This window comes from Cydia amplana, chromosome 17 (genome assembly GCF_948474715.1).
Source record: "Cydia amplana chromosome 17, ilCydAmpl1.1, whole genome shotgun sequence".
Taxonomy (NCBI): Eukaryota; Metazoa; Arthropoda; class Insecta; order Lepidoptera; family Tortricidae; genus Cydia; species Cydia amplana.
In genome coordinates, this window is record NC_086085.1 from 12,779,576 (window position 1) to 12,799,995 (window position 20,420).

Here is a 20,420-nt window from a genome sequence, read left to right on the forward strand (position 1 = left end):
CAAATAGAGTAATATGGGGGTTAAAGATGGTTTAGATGGTGGTATTGGAGTGCTTATTAAAAAGTTATGAATTTTAACCCTTTATAAGGCACACTTAGTTAGGCATTATAATGGAAAAAAGACCACTCTATAACATCAACTTTTTGTATCTTGTGGCTTGAATCTTGACCGTTAAGGGGTTAAAAATACATTTCTAGTACCCTAGTAAATACTTAGTACAACTTTACTTTTGTTTCATAGAAATGTTACAAAAAGTGCTTGAAAAGCCGTTAGAAAAGAAATCCGGACGCAATTACGGCCCGCCGGGAAGCAAATTCATGATATACTTCGTCGACGACATGAATATGCCCGAGGTGGACACGTACGGGACGGTGCAGCCGCACACCCTTATTAGAGAGTACATGGATTACAAACACTGGTACAGTATAGATCATGATGCACATCTCACGATCAGCCAAAAGATGTGTTTAAAAAAATAAAGCAATGCGAACGTAAATATTGATTTCGGCTATACAATCACCAAATACTTAATTGTTTATTATTTATACTTTTTTAGGTATGATCGACAGAAGCTGTCGTTAAAGGATATTTCAAATTGCATGTTTGTCTCATGCATGAATCCAACCGCTGGGTCATTCTCTATCGATCCACGTTTACAAAGGCATTTCTGTACCTTTGCTGTGAGGTAAGTGCCGAATGATTAATCAAAGAAATCGTTGAAATACACTTATTGAACATTTAGTAACCACAGTGTACTTTAGTTTCCCAGCTCTAGACGCCTGCTTCCACATCTACAAGCAAATTCTGTCACAGCACTTAGTAAATCCTGCGAACAAATTCGGACCACAAGTATCGCGCTACGCTGAGACACTGGTCAACACAGCTCTCGTGTTACACAGCAAATTGGCTTCTATGTTCTTGCCAACAGCGGTTAAATTTCACTACATATTTAACTTGAGAGATCTCTCCAATATATTCCAGGTATTACTTTTATCGAATCGGCACATTATTCAAAAATACTAATGTTTAATTAATATACCCTATCACAGAATAACTAATAGTACTACCGACCCTATTACGGTAGTTCATATGTGATAAGTTCTTGCTTCGATCTTGGAGTACATTTGTCTTGATGCGTGTGGAATTAGCTCCCTTTGAAATTTACTCCGCAAAATCTAGACAACATGGTGTTTCAGCAGGTAATGTGTGGTCATAGTACATAGATATTTAGAATTGCTTCTTTTATCACTCTTTTTGTTCTATTGTTCTACCTAGACAGCCTCATAGTTATTTATTATTTTCCTTTTTTCTAGTAGATTGTCCGAATTGTAACTAAAGCAGAGAAAGAGACGCTTTTCACATAGATTTACGATGTTTTCAATGTACGAACATTGACATTTGACCCGCCTGCTGCCTTCTCTATTGCACGCGCATAATTATAAGTATTTCTGTCCCGTCCATGATGTCGGTTGTCAATGCCACTGTGCAAGTTTGACAGCAATATAATTATACGCCTGCAATAGAGATAGCAACAGGCTAATGTAAAGTAAAATCTATCTGGAAAGCGTTTCTTCTTTGATCTGAATGATTACAAATATTACAATGATTATACTTGGGGCCCGTTTCTCAAAAGCTTGTAACTTGTAATACAAGCGGTTGCCACTTTTAACAGCTTTTGTTAGAAAGGGACTTCCACTTGTATTACAAGTTACAAGCGTTTGAGAAACGGGCCCCTGACACAGACAATATGTAACAGGGAATAAAAAATAATAACATCGCATCGCAACAGCATCGTTCACTGACGTTTCTGCTTGATACAAAATTTATTTATGTTACAGGGAATTCTATTCACGACAGGAGATGCCATAAAAACACATTCGGAACTAGTGAGGCTGTGGTATCACGAAGCAACCCGCGTGTATTCAGATAAGTTTGTAGATGCCGTGGATATTGATGCATTTAACAAACTAATACAGGAAGTGATAAAAAAAAATTGTGAAGTACGTGTAATTTTTGATATAATATTTTTTATTATATTAGTGTTTATTCGTACAGGTAAATGTAACGTTATTTTTTTTACATAGGAAATTGAAGAAAACGTGGTATTTGACAAACCGTTAATTTTTTGCCATTTCGCGGAAGGAGTGGGTGATCCAAAATATTTCCCTATAAGAGATTGGCCTCAAATCAAGAAGTTACTTGACGAATCTTTGGCCAGTTATAATGATTTGGTTGCTACTATGAACTTGGTGCTTTTCGAGGATGCGATGTATCATATTTGCAGGTATAGTGAAAAATAGTTACATAGATAACCTAATTTATCTATTTTATTTACATTAAACATTTCAAACAATATGTCGCTAAATAAAATCATAATAAATCGACAATCAGGGTCCCGAGCCACGAGGTTGCGTCAGGTGTTAATTTAACCAGATAAACTAATCGAACTGAGTGATACTTATTTAAATATGCCACGCGCAGTACCAATAATGGTTTTAGATGTAAATGTGTATAAGCCGTATGGCGTATATGCGTATCGGCATCAGAGTTGAGGTCATGTACAAAATAACACGTCATGTAATGACAGCGGAATTTTGAACTTAGTGTTCTTATTTAGTACCTACCGTTAGCTAGCAACTTTAACAGACAACTACAATATTAACCACAATGCGGCAGTAATGTAGGTAGGTACTATTCATTTGTGCAGGATCAATCGTATTCTTGAAGCTCCTAGAGGAAATGCGCTGCTGGTCGGCGTGGGAGGCTCTGGAAAGCAATCTTTGTCAAGACTGTCGTCATTTATTTCCTCGCTGGAAGTTTTCCAGATTCAGTTACGAAAAGGCTACTCCTCGGCTGACTTAAAAGCAGATTTAGGTAAGCGTATAGGCACTTAAAATAATACTTTCCTAAAAGCCACGGAATAGGGAGTTGCCGGCCGAGTGTGATAGAAAGTTCCGAGCGAAGCGATGCCATTTTATGCACAAGGACGGTATATAATTTTTATCCCAGTCGATATGTATAAAGCTTTTCTCAAAAAAGGGTGGAAAGGCGCGCGCCGATCGGGAATGTTGTAAGTGATTCCATTGCCGGCTGGCTTCGCCTAAGAGCATGCAACACGGTAATGACAATATTAATTTCCACGCATGATATAAAAAAGTTGTTTTGCCTTTCTAGAACACTAACTTTACTAACTTTGAACTTTGAATTTTAAATATTTTCATTTGATATTTTCTATGACTTTAGCGGTTTTATACGTAAAAGCTGGTTTGAAGAATATCGGCAACGTGTTCCTGATGACGGATGCTCAGGTGGCAGAAGAACGGTTCCTGGTGTTAATAAACGACCTGTTAGCTTCCGGAGAAATACCAGAGTTGTTTGCGGAAGATGAAACAGATAATCTTATTAACGGCGTACGAGCCGAGGTAAATTTCGAGCTATTACATTTATTTGTTTACATATATTAATCATTTTCCAGGCATACGTGTCAAATAGAATTTCAAACTTAGCATTCCCATTTAAGAGGCCGGTATCGATTTTAGTCGCAAAAATGTAAAATTGATAGATTTAGTCGATGAAATTGTACACCTTTTGTTACGTAATAGAAATAACAAGTACTGGTATCTATTAGCACGTCTTCTTAGCTTGCATTTGTACAGATCATTTTTTTGAAAACTGACTCACTAAATTAGTAATGATTTTTTTTTCTGATGGACGTTTAGGTAAACGCGCGTAAAGTACTGATCTAGTCAATCTTATTTGTAAATTTCGTAAAGTTTGGACTGCTAAAAATGGTAATTTTGTATTACACATATCCTATACTCCAACTTGCATAGACTACATTTTTGTTATATGATACTGAACGAGAGTAAATGAAAGTTATACGAAATCAATTTTCACCAGAAATTACTTCAAAACAAGTGAAAATTTTTCGTGAAAATCGACTTAATTTCAACGTAATATTGATACTTAAACAATCTACAACATTTCCTGAAACTGTTCTTATACATATTTTTTATAATTTATAACTATAATTTTATGATGAATTTTTAAATACTGCCCCTTCTCGTCACGTATTGCCGGTGACGCACGCTCGGAACCTTATTATTAAAAGGCAAGATGAGAAGACGTGTTAATAGAAACCAATACTTGTTATTTAGATATTACGTAACAAAAGGAGTACAATTTCAACGACTAAATCTATCAATTTTACATTTTGGCTTTAAAATCGTTAACGGAGCCTTAAGGTTCGATTTTGGTTGGAGTTTCGCAAAATGTGACTCGTTTTCTAATGAATTATCAAACTTCGGAATATTGTTATTGATTTTTTGGAAAAAACTTCTTGTTTGGTGCGACCTAGAAAAGGTTATAAATAAGCTTTACTTTCCGCAAAAGTTCTAGTAAAGCTAAACATTAGCTCAGATCAGTGTGGTGCAACAGCCGAACCGCCACACTTGTTGCTGACACACAATTCAAATACTTTTTAGTTATAACCAATTCATACAGTATTTTGATTGAACGTATTTATTTGACCTGTCTTTTCCAGACAAAAGCTAGCGGCGTGATGGACACGAAAGAGAACTGTTGGCGATTCTTTATCAACAGAGTTAGGACCATGTTAAAGGTTCAGTTTTGTTTCTTAACTATTGTATGTATATTATGTAGTGTGTGTATTGTATTGGACATGTATTATATAAAGTATGCCACTGTGTCGATTAAGTGTATTATGTGTTTGTCTCGATGTATTATGGCTAAAAGTCAGTTTTTTTTACTTTGCTTGAAGCATTGCCTGTGCAAGCCCATGACCACGTTATGATTGCTTTTAGTGTAGAAACAGCTATCTTGTATGAAAATAGCTATCCGCTGCCGCTACTGTATCTCCAGCTGATGTATGTTTTTGTCACAATAAAAACGCTTAATACCTACGTTTATTCCTAACAAGTTTATTTTGTATATTTTAATGTAACGTTGCTTTATCGCTGGGTGAGAATACGTTTGTGCCACTGCCATACGCCACTTATATTGGTTTACAGGAGAGCAAAAAGGAGCAAAAAAATTTTTTCTCGAAAAGTTTTACGTTTAGGAAATATTGAACTTATTTATCATTTAGGCACATACCTATGTTTACTATTTATAGTACTATACAAATATTATGAATATAGTGGTAATCATGAAATAAAAGCACTTTTATTATTGCCATATCCGTTTTTGCTGAGTAAATGCTAAACGTACAATGTATGATATGACACAAAAGTTTTGGATGTCACACTTTTGTGATAATTTTCTGTTAACAGTGTAATTATCCTATAGTGAAATGCGGATATGTCAGAACATTTTTGAAAGGTATGTTTTTCCAAAAACCGTTTAGTGTCAATTATAGCATATTTTGCTCAAAAATGAATATGGCACAAACGTATTCTCAGCCGGCGTTATGTTTGTTTGCTTAGTCCGAATTGAGATAGGTACACTGTCTACCTTCTGGTCAAAAGTTTAAGTTTACTGTGTGATTTTGGTACTAATGAATGAGTAATGAATGATAAGTACGAGGGGCGTTCAAAATATTCTCGGTATTGATATCTTACAACCTCTTCTAAAATTTCTTTCGTTACTGGCCGCTAAGGTTTATTCATTGACATTAAAAAAAAGTATAATTCGAAGCGAGATGTTCTTTTGTTTTTCTGCAATTGCTGAACAAACATGAACATCATGTGGGAATTGACAATGTTAACTAAATTAGAACATCGATGCGTGATAAAATTCTTGACAAAACAGGGTAAAAATCAAAAAACCATAAAAGAGGAAATGGATTGTGTTTACCGTGAGTCTGCTCCTTCTTTATCTACCATTCAAAAGTGGTCAAGCGAGTTTAAACGTGGAAGGGAGAGTGTTGAAGACGACCCTAGACCTGGCCGGCCTGTAGTAGCTACTTCACAAGAAAATATTGATAAAGTGGAAAAACTTATATTGGAAGATGGTCGAGTGAAGGTAAAATCTATAGCACAAGTAACCAATCTCTCTATTGGTACCATACATGATATTATCCATGACCATCTTAATATGTCAAAAGTAAGTGCAAGATGGGTTCCGCGAATGCTGACTCGGCTTCAAAAAGACATGCGTGTAGCTTGTTGTTCCGATTTTATTGACCTGTGCGGTGAAAATCCTGATGAGGTGCTGCAAAGAATAGTTACTGGAGATGAAACCTGGGTTCATCATTATGACCCAGAGAGTAAACAAGAGTCCATGCAGTGGCACATTAAGGGTTCAGCTCATCCCAAGAAGTTCAAGGTCATCCCTTCAGCTGGCAAGGTCATGGCCACGATATTTTGGGATTGTGAAGGAGTATTACTGATCGATTATAAAGAAAAAGGTGTAAATATCACAGGACAGTACTACGCTAACATTCTACGTCAATTAAAGGATGCAATCAAAGAAAAGAGGCGAGGAAAGTTAACCAAAGGTGTTATGCTTCTGCATGACAACGCCCCCGTCCATACTGCTCATATTGCCAAGGCAGCTATTGTTGAATGTGGGTTTGAAACTGTTACTCACCCACCGTATAGTCCGGACTTAGCCCTCAGCGACTTCTTTTTGTTCCCCAATCTTAAAAAGGATCTGCGTGGAAATAAATTTTCCGATGATGAAGCATTGAAGGCGGCAGTGGAGGAGCATTTTTACACCAAAGATAAAAAATATTTTTATGCAGGATTAAAAAAAATAATTGATCGATCTTTTAAGTGTATGAACATAGGGGGGGAGTATATTGAAAAATAAAAATATCAAACTTTTCGTACTTGTTTGTTTTCATTCTCATACCGAGAATATTTTGAACACCCCTCGTACTTTTGTGCGGCGACAACAAACAACAAACAGTTCGAACAAGTTTCGACATCAGCACTACAAAAAATAATTGCAAAAAACGTACTCATTTGTATTGCAATCAATCAGAAAGCGAACTTAAACTTTTGGTCGGTAGAAGGTATATATTTGCTTTGCAAAAAATGCATGAAACTAGTCTCCATAATATCAGGTGGTGTTATGTTTCTCGCCGGTGGGCGCCACGCTCCGAATCCGCGCTCGCAAGTTCCCCTCCATCGTCAACTGCACTGCGATTAACTGGTTCCACGAATGGCCCGCCGAAGCCCTGAAATCTGTCTCCAGGCGTTTCCTGGCTGAAGTGGAGTCGTTACCGGTAGGTACCCTAATATATGGCCTAGTGCAATACGAATTGCTTCTTCTTTACATAACACTATTATGATTATGATTGAATGCTTGTATGATTCTGGCTCACACCAGTCACTCCTGTAGCATGGTTCTATTGGTTCTACATTCGAACAATTATTCATAAACCTTAATGCTATGAAGACCTTAAAATCTCTTGCTTATGCATATCTATAAAAAATTATACATCTATACTTCCATTACTCAAATTGTGTAGCTATATTAGTGCCTCAGAAGAGCTTTCTGTTCATAATCTTTATAAACAGAAAATATTGCTTTATGAACATTGCTATTTACGCAATTCAAATAAGAACAAATTTATTATTCTACAGCCTAACTTCGTACAGCCCGTGTCGGATTTCATGTCACACGTCCATCAAAGTGTGAACTTAATGTCGGCCATTTATTTCCAAAACGAACGGAGGTACAACTACACAACACCGAAGACTTTCCTTGAACAAATCGCTCTGTACAGTAAGCTGCTTAATGAGAAGACGAAGAACCTGCATATGATGATTACTAGGTTAGAGAATGGATTGGAGAAACTGGCGTCCTGTGCGGCCGATGTCGCCGTGTTAAAGGTGAAATGTGAACAATTATGTGCAGTCTTGATATCGCTGAATAATCTCAATTTAATTAGTTGCTTGATGAGGATGAAAATAGAAAGCAATAAAAGTCTTAGATACCTTTTTAACGACGGAACGATCTGTTTAGGTGCTTTAAAACGCATGGTGCACAATTTAGTAAAAGTTATTTTAACAAGTTAAACCATAGTATAATTTTATTTTGTAAAAACAATATTATTTTGTAAAACAAAAATTCTAACCTTATTAACAAAGTATTGTTTGTACAGGTGACGTTAGCAGAACAAGAAATTATATTAAAAGTAAAAAATAAGGCCGCTGAAGAGCTTATCGAAGTGGTAGGCGCAGAGAGCGAGAAAGTGTCGAAGGAAAAGGCATTTGGTATATACATATTGTTTTTTTTTATAAACATAAAAGAATATACCTACATATAAACGACGTCCATTAACCTCTAGCCGCCCAGAGACCTATAAAAAGGTCTCCTGTTCCATTCTAATTTGAACTTTGTGTTGACAAAATAAAATTTCATTTTGCTTGGCAAGGTTTGACGTATGGGCGGCTAGAGGTCCCTTTGCTTTGGTAAAATACATTGCTTTAACTAGTTCAGGCCGCCCATTCGGCTCACCGCTTAAAAAATGGGCGGTCCGGTGCCTCTGCTTGCGATATTTATCCAATCTAACCATGATTTATTGAGATTAGTCCGGTATCTTCATGACGTTTTAATCTAATAACAGCTGCCGAGGAGGAAAAGAAAGTAAAAGTTATTGAAGAAGACGTCACAATAAAGGCTAAGATATGCGCGGACGATCTGGCCAAGGCTGAGCCGGCTCTGTTAGCGGCCCAAGAAGCCTTGAACACCTTAAATAAGAACAACTTGACTGAGTTGAAGGCCTTTGGGTCTCCCCCTGAGGCCGTGGTTACTGTCACAGCGGCCGTATTGGTGTTGTTTGCTAAGAAGGGAAAAATTCCTAAAGATCGGTCCTGGAAAGCTAGTAAGGTAAATACTTCACAATATATTACAATTTTTACCCCATATCCATGTAACGCATACGCGGATTTCTAATTGAAAACAATTACAAATAAGATAATATTATTTTCTGTGACGTGAAAAATTTTATGTTTTCAAATTATTGTTTATTTTAGATTATGATGGCAAAAGTTGATCAGTTTTTATATGATCTTGTCTACTACGACAAAGAAAATATACATCCAGATGTCATTAAGGTATGTTCTGAACTATGTACCTACTTATAGCTCTATTGGCGTATGTAAAAAAATACAGACGGGTAAAATAATTAAAGATAGTAAGATTGCTTTCTTAGATTTAATATAATTCTTTCTTAATTATTTCTTTCTTAGATTTATTATTTTGAATTATTTTTACCAGGCAGTTTTACCGTACCTAAAGCTCCCAGATTTCAAACCAGAGATTATCGCATCAAAGTCGGCGGCTGCAGCCGGTCTCTGCTCTTGGGTCATCAACATCTGCAAGTTCTACGATGTGTTCGTCGTCGTAGAGCCCAAGAGAAAGGCTTTAATGGCTGCAAACGCAGAGTTACAAGCAGCTAGGGAAAAATTATCATTCCTAACTGATCAAATTAAGGTACATACTTGTTTTTAAAGCTTTTACATTACATATGGCCCTATTTTCCCGCACTAGTGCGTAAAATAGCACTTCTCGTGTGTGTCAAAAGTTTAAAGGGCCATATGTACTGTAAAACGTTGTACGATACACTTGCGAATAAGTAATTCGCAACTCGTGTCGATTTAAAACACTCCCTTCGGTCGTGTTTTAATTTATCGCCACTCGTTCCGAATTTCCTCTTTTTCGCACTTGTATCGTAAATAACTATTAGACTTCGATCAGATTTTTTTTTTCAAACTTTGACAGCTTTATCAAATTACCCACGACGAGTCAATATTTTCCAACATTAAAAGAGGTGTAAGAGTGTCCGCTTAGTAAACTGAATAGTCCATACGCTCTTGGCCGTCCGCGGCCGTCGTCAAGCTCAAAAATGGTCACGTTTTCTCACTCTTTCGCACTCATGCGATGTTCATATACGTGATGGCTTCCCTTTCGCACGCTTCAGCTGTCTGTCAAGTTCCATAGAATGACACTTCAGTTAGAAATTGCTTAATTATCGCAACACAATGGAATCAATTAATTTAAGACTAATTACCGGTCCTTAACTTAGTACAATATTTTTTCTATTCACCCAATTAACGATTAGTAGTAGCCACGAAATACGGAAATATTTTTTTCCAAGTGGTCAAAATTAATTTGTGCTTTTTAGGACTTAGAAGAAAAATTAGGAGTTCTAATGAAAGCTTTCCAAGAAGCCGTAAATGAAAAGATGAAATGCCAGGCCGAAGCTGACGCTACCAACGCTACCATTGATCTGGCTAATAGGCTGGTGAATGGTTTGGCTTCTGAGAAAATCAGGTGCGATACTTGTATTTTTCACTTCTGTGCTTTATGTAGGTACTTTATTTTTTATGCTCGTCGTATTTTTTAAGTCGGTACTGTGTTGAAATACGGGTGGATTATTTTATCCATTATATGGTATTGGTATTGAAATAACTACGTATTTCGATTCTTTAAATTTTTAGATATACTCATGCATATTCGTCGGTTACAGTTAGGTACCTACTCTTGATATCTTTTCACAAAGAATCTCTTCGAGTTATACCCGTAGAATATTCTTCGGTGGGAAATGAGTACATTACCTTGTATAGTAAGTATTTGATAACGCTTTTCCTCGTCTCCAGATGGTCGGCAACGGTGGTGAATCTCAAAGAGTCTGGTAAGATGTTGCCCGGTGACGTCCTGTTAGTCACCGCCTTCATTTCATATGTGGGTTGTTTCATGCGTCGCTACAGGCAGCAGCTCATGAATGAAGACTGGGTTCCGAACCTTGCAAAGACTAACGTGAGTCATTTACCATCGACAACTCAGAACTTGATCTTATGTAACATTTGGATGTAAACTTGGTCAATATCGTTTTTGACTTCCTAATTTTTTTGGACCTAAGTATATTTTGATTTTGAAGTGTGTCGACATTTTGATTTTGATTGCGAAAATTTGGTAGTAGGTACATAGTAGGTATTTGACTACCTAGCAACCAAAAATATAAAAAAGTTCAGTAGAAACAGTCAAATATTGGTGCAAAGAAATTAGGCGTTAGATACGCCCGCGATTAACTTACAAAAGTCTCTACGGGGAATCGTCTCAATCATAGTTTCCTATTAACTTTAGGTTCTTAGTTATTTATTACTTGGTCTAAAAAATAAATATGGTTACATCCAGCCTAAAATCGAGACAACGCCGGACCTGGACCCGTTGTCGATGCTGACGGACGACGCGCAGGTGGCCACGTGGAATAACGAGGGGTTGCCCACCGACACCATGAGCACAGAGAACGCCACCATCCTCACCAATTCTGCACGCTGGCCGCTCATGATCGACCCCCAGCTGTAACTGCTTTTACTTAATTATTTTGAAGTTTGTTGTGATGACACTTCTCTATATTTTAGCTGCTGATAGTCAATCTGATGTCTTAATTTTTCTACTATGCTAGAAGCTAAGATTACCCATGATTATAGCGCTTTAAGTCTCCAGTTTATATTTCTGATGGAAAAAATCCCTTGTTTGGTTGTGAAACGAATACGAAATGCTCGTATTGATGTATGTTACGTATTTGCGTTAGCTTGACATACTAAATACTAATATATAATAGTTATTTTCGATACAAGTGCGAAAAAGAGGAAATTCGAAACGAGTGGCGATAAATTAAAACACGACCGAAGGGAGTGTTTTAAATCGACACGAGTTACGAATTACCTATTCGCACGTGTATCGAACAACGTTTTACAGTACATATGGCACTTTAAAGTTTCGACATACGCACGAAAAGTGCTATTTTACGCACTAGTGCGGAAAAGTAGCCCCATATGTACTGTAAAATAATGACTAAAGCAGAATATGTTTCTGATTCAAGGCAAGGAATAAAATGGATTAAATCAAAGTACGGCGACGGTCTAACAGTGGTTCGCCTGACGATGCGTAACTACCTCGATCGCATAGAGAGAGCTGTCAGTAACGGGGAAGTCGTCATTTTGGAGAATATTGGAGAAACTGTCGACGCTGTGTTAGAACCGTTGCTGGGGCGCGTTCTCATCAGGAAAGGCAAAGTCTTGAAGGTAAAGAAAAAAGGCAAGATAGGTCGATTTGAAAACGTTGTACTAGAGTTAGACCAAGATTGCAACGATTGCAAAGACTGTAAAGATTTTGATAGCCAAGACTGTGCAAGTGTTATTTATACCTAAGTACATACGTCATAATTTCACAGAAGTTTGACGTTTAAAATAACACTTGCAAAGTCTGGGCTATCAAAACCTGTCCAGACTTATCTTGGCCTAACTATTTACTAATTAGGGATGAAAATAAGTCACTTTTTAGGTTAGATTTTGCCTCATCGGTGGCATAGCATCATAAGTATCATAACTGAACGATTTGTGATTTTGTTATGTTTTACAGATAGGCGACAGGGAAATAGATTATATGCCAAGTTTCCGACTGATAATTCAAACGAAACTGGCCAATCCACATTACCAACCTGAAATGCAGGCTCAATGCACTCTCATTAATTTCACTGTCACTAAAGATGGGTTAGTATGACGCTAGTTTAAAAACTGGACAAAATATTAAACATTCCTGTTTTTAACGATTTATAATTACCTATAGGCTTGAAGAGCAACTTTTAGGCGAAGTAGTGAAAGCTGAAAGACCAGACTTGGAAATGTTGCGCGCTGGTCTTACCAAACAGCAGAACGAGTTCAAGATCACCCTCAAAACCCTCGAAGATGACTTGCTAAAGCGCCTGGCGAACGCAGGCGCGGATATTCTCAGCGACTCTGCCTTGGTGATCAATTTGGAGACCACGAAAAAAACCGCCGCGGATATCGAAGTAAAAGTAGAGGAGGGTAAAATTACTACGGTAAAGATTGACGATGCTCGGGAAAAATACAGGTTTGTCTAATTTATCATTTATAATCTGCCACATTTATTAACGTGGACTAGAGTCTTGACCCTATTCACGATTGAGCTGTATGGGGAGTAAAGAATGGAAGCCGTTTGCTATCTTCTGAAGTAGGTATTTGATTTTCGTCAGTGACTCGTTCAGTATCGCGAATTTTTATAATTCGTCGAATGATGATCCCTATGACAGTTCCTCCAAGTTGCTTTTAGATAGGCTTAATTTTTTTTTTATTGAAGACACGTTTTTAGCGTTTTTTTCTTGCATAAATGTTACATTCAAATATTTTCAGATCAAATAAAAATGACCTGTTATAGGGATCGTCATATGGACCCGCAAGGTACCTATAACTCTTATTTAAATGCTATCTTTCCAGACGAGCAGCCACACGTGCTTCTATATTGTATTTCATTTTGAACGACTTGTGCAAGATCAATCCTATCTATCAGTTCTCGCTGAAAGCATACAGCGTCGTGTTCAAGGACGCTTTGGCCAAGGCAGAAGCTGCGGAAGAACTCGAGCATAGAGTTAGGAACCTTCTAGATAGCATCACCTTCTTTGTGTTCGTTTATACTAGTAGAGGCCTGTTCGAGAAGGATAAACTGGTCTTTTTGTTCATCATCACTTTACAGGTAGCTAATAGTGCTTACTTATGTGAATAATTGGGTACTAAAATGAATAATTGGGTAGTCTGGCCAGACGGGCATTGTAGAAAAGAGGACTTAGTTGACCGAATAAAAAAACCCTGACCTACTTGTTCTATCAAGAGTGTAAGAGATAAATTGTTTAGCAATTATAGTATTACATTATTATTTGCAATTATTTAAATCGCCTATACACTATGGACGATTTAATTATTCCGAATACAAAGATCTAATTACGTCAATGCACTTAGTTCGAGGGAGGCGACGATTCGATTTGCTTTTCAACACCCTAGCTAGACAATATTCGTTTTTAGGGTTCCGTACCCAAAGGGTAAAAACGGGACCCTATTACTAAGACTCCGCTGTCCGTCCGTCCGTCCGTCCGTCCGTCCGTCCGTCCGTCCGTCTGTCACCAGGCTGTATCTCACGAACCGTGATAGCTAGACAGTTGAAATTTTCACACATGATGTATTTCTATTGCCGCTATAACAACAAATACTAAAAACAATAAAATAAAGATTTAAGTGGGGCTCCCATACAACAAACGTGATTTTTGACCGAAGTTAAGCAACGTCGGGCGGGCTCAGTACTTGGATGGGTGACCGTTTTATTTGCTTGTTTTTTTGGCTTGTTTTGCTCTATTTTTTGTTGATGGTGCGGAACCCTCCGTGCGCGAGTCCGACTCGCACTTGGCCGGTTTTTTTTATTTGTTTAACTAAACTTATTATCTGATTACCTACATAGATTTTACAAAATGAGGGAAAAGTAGATCCACGAGAATTGGATTTCTTGTTGAAATATGCTGTAGCGCCAGAAGTTTCTCCGTACACGTGGCTCTCTAACAACAGTTTTGGTGGCATTGTGGCATTGGCTAAGATGGATGCCTTCGAGAACTTGGATAAGGATATAGAGGGTGCGTCAAAGAGGTATGACATTATAAATTACAAGTTAATGAATTACAAAAAAAAAACGAATTTGTATCTAATCAGCATATTTTCTGCTTTTCATAAACAGATGGCAAAAGTATACCGACGGCGAAGCTCCTGAAAGAGATAAATTGCCCGGAGAGTGGAAAAACAAAACTGCGTTACAGCGTCTTTGTATTATGCGAGCTCTACGGCCCGATCGAATGTCCTATGCGTCAACGTAAATAACTTTTACTGAACCTTTTAACCGCCAGCAATTTTTAATCGAGCCTGCTCGTGTCGCCACCGACAGTAATTGTACCACGCAGAGGAAGGTTGGCATAGTTACGGGAGTTATAAATGTGCTGTAAAAACCAAATCAGATCTTTGTCTTATTTATCAGACTGTGGCGAAATGAGCTGGATATGTAATGTCTTATATATCAGACTCTGGCAGTTAAAGGGTTAATAGTCAAAGGCTTGTTTGAAGGGAATATTCAAATATTGTTCCAATGTTGTCATTAATTGACAATATTGGAAAGCAAAATTAAGTGCTACCAAGACCGTTGCAAACATAATCTTGGTCAAACTCTAAGTTATGGCAATATATGGCTTATATATGGCAATTTATTTTAGCGCTTTTTGTGAAGAGAATTTGGGGACAAAGTTCGTTGAAGCGAGAACTCCACCACTAGAAAAATCCTTCCAAGAAAGTAACTCGACAACTGCTATGTTCTTCATTTTGTCGCCAGGAGTAGACCCGTTGAAGGTATACATTACAGAACACCAGCTACAAGTTTACCATTCTTTTATGTAACTTATCAATTATAGTCAGCTGCAAAAAAGTGAGTGGACAGGTTTTCAAACTGGTCAGCATGCGACATTGGTTACAATCATCGATCTTCCATAAAAAAATTGTCCAAGTCCATATAGCTCGTCGACAATAATCTGCAGACAAATATTTATTTATGGTACAGGACTTAGAAAAACTGGGTCGCAAACTGGGCTTTGCTACTGATAAAAAGAATTTCCACATCGTGTCCCTGGGTCAGGGCCAAGAGGTAGTCGCAGAAGAGGCTTTAGGCGTTGCGTCCGCGGGTGGGCACTGGGTTATTCTGCAGAACATCCACTTGGTGGCCAAATGGCTTGCGACGTTGGAGAAGAAGATGGAAGAATGCTTCGAAAGTCCGTTAGATGATTATAGGTAAATAAAATATTACTTATTACTGGTAATTTACTATTTAATTCAAGAAAAATCATGTCTCAGAGATCAAAGTCAACGGATCTCTGCAGCTGATTGTATTAACGGGTATTTGGTGAACGATTGTTACGACACTTAATGATTTATGTTATGATCCAGATTATTCTTGAGTGCTGAACCCGCTGCCGATCCTGCGTATCATATAATTCCGCAAGGTATCTTGGAATCCGCTATCAAGATTACCAATGAACCCCCCATTGGCATGTGGGCCAACTTGCATAAGGTAATATGAATACGGTTCATGAACGCAGTAGGTACTTGCCAGTTTTTCTACTATTGCTTTAACTGGTGGCAAGTAGTATAAACCTAGTGGTTTAGAAGTTTTTAAACCTGTTTAAATAATCAATAACTTTTCTGCAGTCCTTGGATAACTTCAGCCAAGAAACTCTGGAGATGTGCAGTAAGGAGGCGGAGTTTAAATCTGTTTTATTTGCTTTATGCTATTTCCATGCTGTGGTTGCAGAGCGGCGCAAATTTGGGCCGCAAGGCTGGAACAGGTGTGTTTCTTATCATGGCAGGTTTTTGGACTGACCGAGCGAACCTCGGGCTCCCCAAGTGAGCCATGGCAAAATGTAGGGACAAAATTACTTTATTAATAAGTATAGTGTTCGGAAGCTCGAAGCTACTTTTTAGGGTTCCGTACCCAAAGGGTAAAAACGGCACCCTATTACTAAGACTCCGCTGTCCGTCCATCCGTCCGTCCATCCGTCTGTCACCAGGCTGTATCTCACGAACCGTGATAGCTAGACAGTTGAAATTTTCACAGATGATGTATTTCTGTTGCCGCTATTACAACAAATACTAAAAACAATAAAATAAAGATTTAAGTGGGGCTCCCATACAACAAACGTGATTTTTGACCGAAGTTAAGCAACGTCGACCGTTTTTGTGCTTGTTTTGCTCTATTTTTTGTTGATGGTGCGGAGCCCTCCGTGCGCGAGTCCGACTCGCACTTGGCCAGTTTTTATTATTAAACGTGTCAGTAAAGCTTTCAATTACTGTGCTTCCATTAACTTTTTTCATAACCCGTTTTTCAGATCATATCCATTTAATTTCGGCGATCTCACCATCTGTGTATACGTATTGTTCAACTACCTAGAGGCAAATCCTCGCGTTCCTTGGGAGGATTTGCGGTATCTGTTCGGAGAGATCATGTACGGCGGTCACATCACCGACGACTGGGACAGGCGATTATGTCGCACCTTCTTACTGGAGTACATGCAACCGGAACTGGTAAGATCTCAATGAAGACACAAAATCCATATTAATTAACCTGGTGACTGCAGAGAGTTCATGGGGACATCACAATTGGGATAGCTTGCTGCGCCGCACTTCATTGCTGGAGTACCTATATTCCGATGTAGTTTCGACTACAGGAGTATTAGAAAGTGACAAATCCTTAATTTTCATCAATAGCGTGATGTCTGTGAAATTTGGCCTTGTCGTTAATTAGCTCCTAAAAAACAACTTCTACTTCTCTTTTAATTATTTAACTTAGTGATAATACCAATTAAGTATAAACTTTTCCAGGTGGACGGTGAATGCCTTTTAGCCGTAGGGTTCACTTCACCGCCTAATTCGGACTATGTCGGCTATCACCAGTACATTGACGACTACTTACCCGACGAGACTCCTTATCTATACGGGTTGCATCCTAATGCTGAGATTGGATATTTGACGACGGTGTCAGAAAGACTTTTCCGGGTATTCTTTGTTTCCTTTATTTTCTTTCGACATAAAATAGGTATTTGTACACTCTGCATCAAATAGATAGTGACTGTCAAAGTGACCAAATATATCGTAACACAAACACACCTTTGTTAGGTACCAAAAAGATAAGTATGTGTTTCGATGGGGTCCCGTTGTTTCCCATAAAGTTTTAAGTTATAATGTATTGTGTGTCATATTATCATTAGTCATAAAACAGAAACCGTTAACATTTCAGGATTTTCGTTAGGTTATTCTATAGATAGGTTAGGTTAGGTTAGGTTTGTTTTATGGCAATCCTGAAAAGTGACGCGTTTCTGAACCAAATGAATTATGACTAACGAAAATTCGGGCAAACACATTATGGCTTAAAACTATTTGGGAAATAATAGAGACCCGTATCGATATATTTGGCTACTTTGGTCGTCACTATCTACATGATGTTGACTGTACCTGTACCCAGACCTAGTAATTAATTACGAATTCTTGTAGATTTTGACAGAGTAGATGAGTATTAATGACAACTACTTATCGATTAAAAAATATATGTTGCTTTTCCATTGGTACGCTAATGTAATATTTTTGACAATGTTCTGGATTTAGGTCGTGTTTGAACTGCAACCGCGAGACACTGGCGCACAAGCTGGTGGAGGTGCTACCAAAGAAGAAATGGTGTGTACTATACCTACTTCAACTAGTCCCCTTTGCTTCCTTAATGACTACTGTCTTATTCCACCAGGTATAGATTAAAAACGATGTTGGTGAGGATTAGCCAGAACCATAGAGAAAAAGACTATTATTTTCAGTGTCGACATCTAGCATCGAGTAGCGGAATTATCAGTACTGCTACTTGACAATAGATGTAGCACCGACCGGAAAGTCTTATGTTGTTGTTGTCTTTTTGGTACCAAAACTGATGTATGGAGTGAGCACTCTTGTCTTGCTATATTTCTCTATACCAGAACCAAAACGATCTAAAGATGAAACCTTTGAGTTGTTTTAAAGAGCAGGTGTAATAACTAGGGGTCTTTTGAATTTTACAGGGTTCCCAGTGTAAGGAAGTATAATTATTTCCTTTTTGACAGGTAAAAGCCATAATAGAAGACATCCTAGACAGAGTGCCCGAGCCGTTCAATCTTCAAGAGCTGATGGGTAAAGTGGAAGAGTTGACTCCTTTTATTATCGTCGCATTTCAAGAGTGTGAGCGTATGAACCGGCTCATGGGTGAAATACGAAGGTCTCTTAAAGAGTGCGAGCTCGGACTTAAGGTAAAACGGAATTTGGTTACCTACTTTATCGTTTTTATAAGAAGATACCTAGTTCAAATCTCGGGAAGCCAATAATAAGGTTCCTGAAGCATGAAGTACTAATTTATCAAATGACGCTTCGTGCTACGTGCATAACGTCATTTGATAAATTAGTACTTACCACTAGCTTTTCTGCCTACATCTTCAAATATCTTCAAATATGATGAGGTCTTGGTGGCTCAGATGGCAAAGCGCTGGAGTATCGATCCAGAGGCCGTGAGTTCAAGTCTCACTCAAGACAGTAATTTTTCCACTTTTAAAATTTATTCTAAGCTTAATCTTCAAATATGTCTGGAAAAATCTAAAATCTAAGCCAGCATTAGGATCGTTCCCGTTCATCTACAGAAGAAAGCTTGTTCTCGGAAATAGAGCGTATAAAGAGTAATGACGAGGGTTATGCATTTATGACACACATGTAAAGAAAAGTTTTCAGTACCAATCGTCAATTAACTTTCTTGTAAAATTCAGGGCGAGCTCACGATCAGCAGCGATATGGAAAACTTGATGGAGGCACTCTTCATAGACCGCGTGCCCGACGCGTGGACCAAACTCGCGTATCCCAGTTTACTCGGCCTGGCGTCTTGGTTCGCCGACCTTTGCCTGCGTCTTACTGAGCTCGAGAACTGGTCTGGAGATTTCAATGTGCGTATGGCTTGTTATAGTTTATTAGACGCTACCCTTGTAACTTAGAGAACCGAAATGGCTTGCTGAACAGCGACGTACTTTGATGGAGGCGCTCTTGATAGACCGCGTGCTCCAGTGGACCATGCTCGCATACCGCTTTATACTAGGCCTGGCTTCTTAGTTTGCCGACCTTTGTCTGTGACTTATTGTGATCGAGAACTAATTTAGAGATTTTAATGTACGTATAGCTTAGTATGGCATTTAGCGTATAGGACACTATCCGTATAACTAGGAGAGCCGAAAGTGTTGCTGAGTAACGGCGTTTTGATGGAGGAGCTCTTCATACTAATGCATGCCGGACGAATGCTTCGCATGCCAGACGAATCCTTTGCTTTTTGTCTTGTAACTTAAGCTCAATGTTGTTGAAAACCTCGTTCTTCGCAGAAATCCTAGGATTAACTTTTTTAATCACCTTCTACAGTTGCCACCTGCAGTGTGGCTAGCTGGTTTCTTCAACCCGCAGTCGTTCCTGACGGCCATCATGCAGCAGACCGCCAGGAAGAACGAGTGGCCGCTCGACAAGATGTGTCTCAACTGTGACGTTACTAAAAAGAGTCGGAGTGATTTCAAGTAAGTGGTCTAAGGATTTTCTTCGTTATTCGCTTATTGGATAGCTACTTTTTATTGGAAATACTCATTTGTCTTCAAGACTTGCATGCTTGACAGCTTACTTTGTAACGCCACTCCATCAGACCCTCACTTCAACCAAGTAAAATTCTCCGTACCGAAAGTCATACTAACTGCTTATTTGTCAAACAGCGCCCCACCCCGTGAAGGTGCCAACATCCATGGTCTGTACATGGAAGGCGCGCGGTGGGACACGGCCAGCGGCGGCATCGTGGAGTCGCGCATGATGGAACTGTTCCCAGTAGTCCCTGTCATCTACATCAAGGCGGTGACACAAGACAAGCAAGATACTCGTAACGTTTACGAGTGCCCCGTCTATAAGATCAGGTGAGTGTAATGCAGACCTTACCCCATTGCAATAAGGTAGCATCTTGCTAGCTGGGTTACGCTAGTGGCTTCGTGGAGTTGTGGATCAATGGTGATTGGATGGTTATGTATTTATAGGTAT

General features: G+C 38.5%; 1 protein-coding gene across 1 annotated transcript in view; it reads left to right on the forward strand.

Moving 5' to 3' along the window:
* The window catches only part of LOC134655834 (dynein beta chain, ciliary-like), a 76,706-nt gene that overhangs the window by 55,942 nt on the left and 344 nt on the right, over window positions 1-20,420 (forward strand). The window contains exons 48-81 of the mRNA XM_063511325.1: window positions 241-418; window positions 557-685; window positions 762-981; window positions 1,839-2,000; window positions 2,085-2,284; window positions 2,708-2,874; window positions 3,244-3,422; window positions 4,544-4,621; window positions 7,028-7,189; window positions 7,551-7,799; window positions 8,072-8,183; window positions 8,537-8,799; window positions 8,946-9,026; window positions 9,190-9,405; window positions 10,097-10,245; window positions 10,572-10,731; window positions 11,110-11,276; window positions 11,801-12,002; window positions 12,340-12,470; window positions 12,547-12,831; window positions 13,215-13,470; window positions 14,227-14,408; window positions 14,497-14,628; window positions 15,023-15,155; window positions 15,364-15,590; window positions 15,747-15,870; window positions 16,008-16,144; window positions 16,685-16,880; window positions 17,178-17,351; window positions 17,958-18,026; window positions 18,440-18,622; window positions 19,130-19,303; window positions 19,767-19,915; window positions 20,105-20,299. Coding sequence (XP_063367395.1) covers window positions 241-418; window positions 557-685; window positions 762-981; window positions 1,839-2,000; window positions 2,085-2,284; window positions 2,708-2,874; window positions 3,244-3,422; window positions 4,544-4,621; window positions 7,028-7,189; window positions 7,551-7,799; window positions 8,072-8,183; window positions 8,537-8,799; window positions 8,946-9,026; window positions 9,190-9,405; window positions 10,097-10,245; window positions 10,572-10,731; window positions 11,110-11,276; window positions 11,801-12,002; window positions 12,340-12,470; window positions 12,547-12,831; window positions 13,215-13,470; window positions 14,227-14,408; window positions 14,497-14,628; window positions 15,023-15,155; window positions 15,364-15,590; window positions 15,747-15,870; window positions 16,008-16,144; window positions 16,685-16,880; window positions 17,178-17,351; window positions 17,958-18,026; window positions 18,440-18,622; window positions 19,130-19,303; window positions 19,767-19,915; window positions 20,105-20,299 — 5,821 coding nt within the window. The remainder of the gene's footprint in view (window positions 1-240; window positions 419-556; window positions 686-761; window positions 982-1,838; window positions 2,001-2,084; window positions 2,285-2,707; window positions 2,875-3,243; window positions 3,423-4,543; window positions 4,622-7,027; window positions 7,190-7,550; window positions 7,800-8,071; window positions 8,184-8,536; window positions 8,800-8,945; window positions 9,027-9,189; window positions 9,406-10,096; window positions 10,246-10,571; window positions 10,732-11,109; window positions 11,277-11,800; window positions 12,003-12,339; window positions 12,471-12,546; window positions 12,832-13,214; window positions 13,471-14,226; window positions 14,409-14,496; window positions 14,629-15,022; window positions 15,156-15,363; window positions 15,591-15,746; window positions 15,871-16,007; window positions 16,145-16,684; window positions 16,881-17,177; window positions 17,352-17,957; window positions 18,027-18,439; window positions 18,623-19,129; window positions 19,304-19,766; window positions 19,916-20,104; window positions 20,300-20,420) is intronic.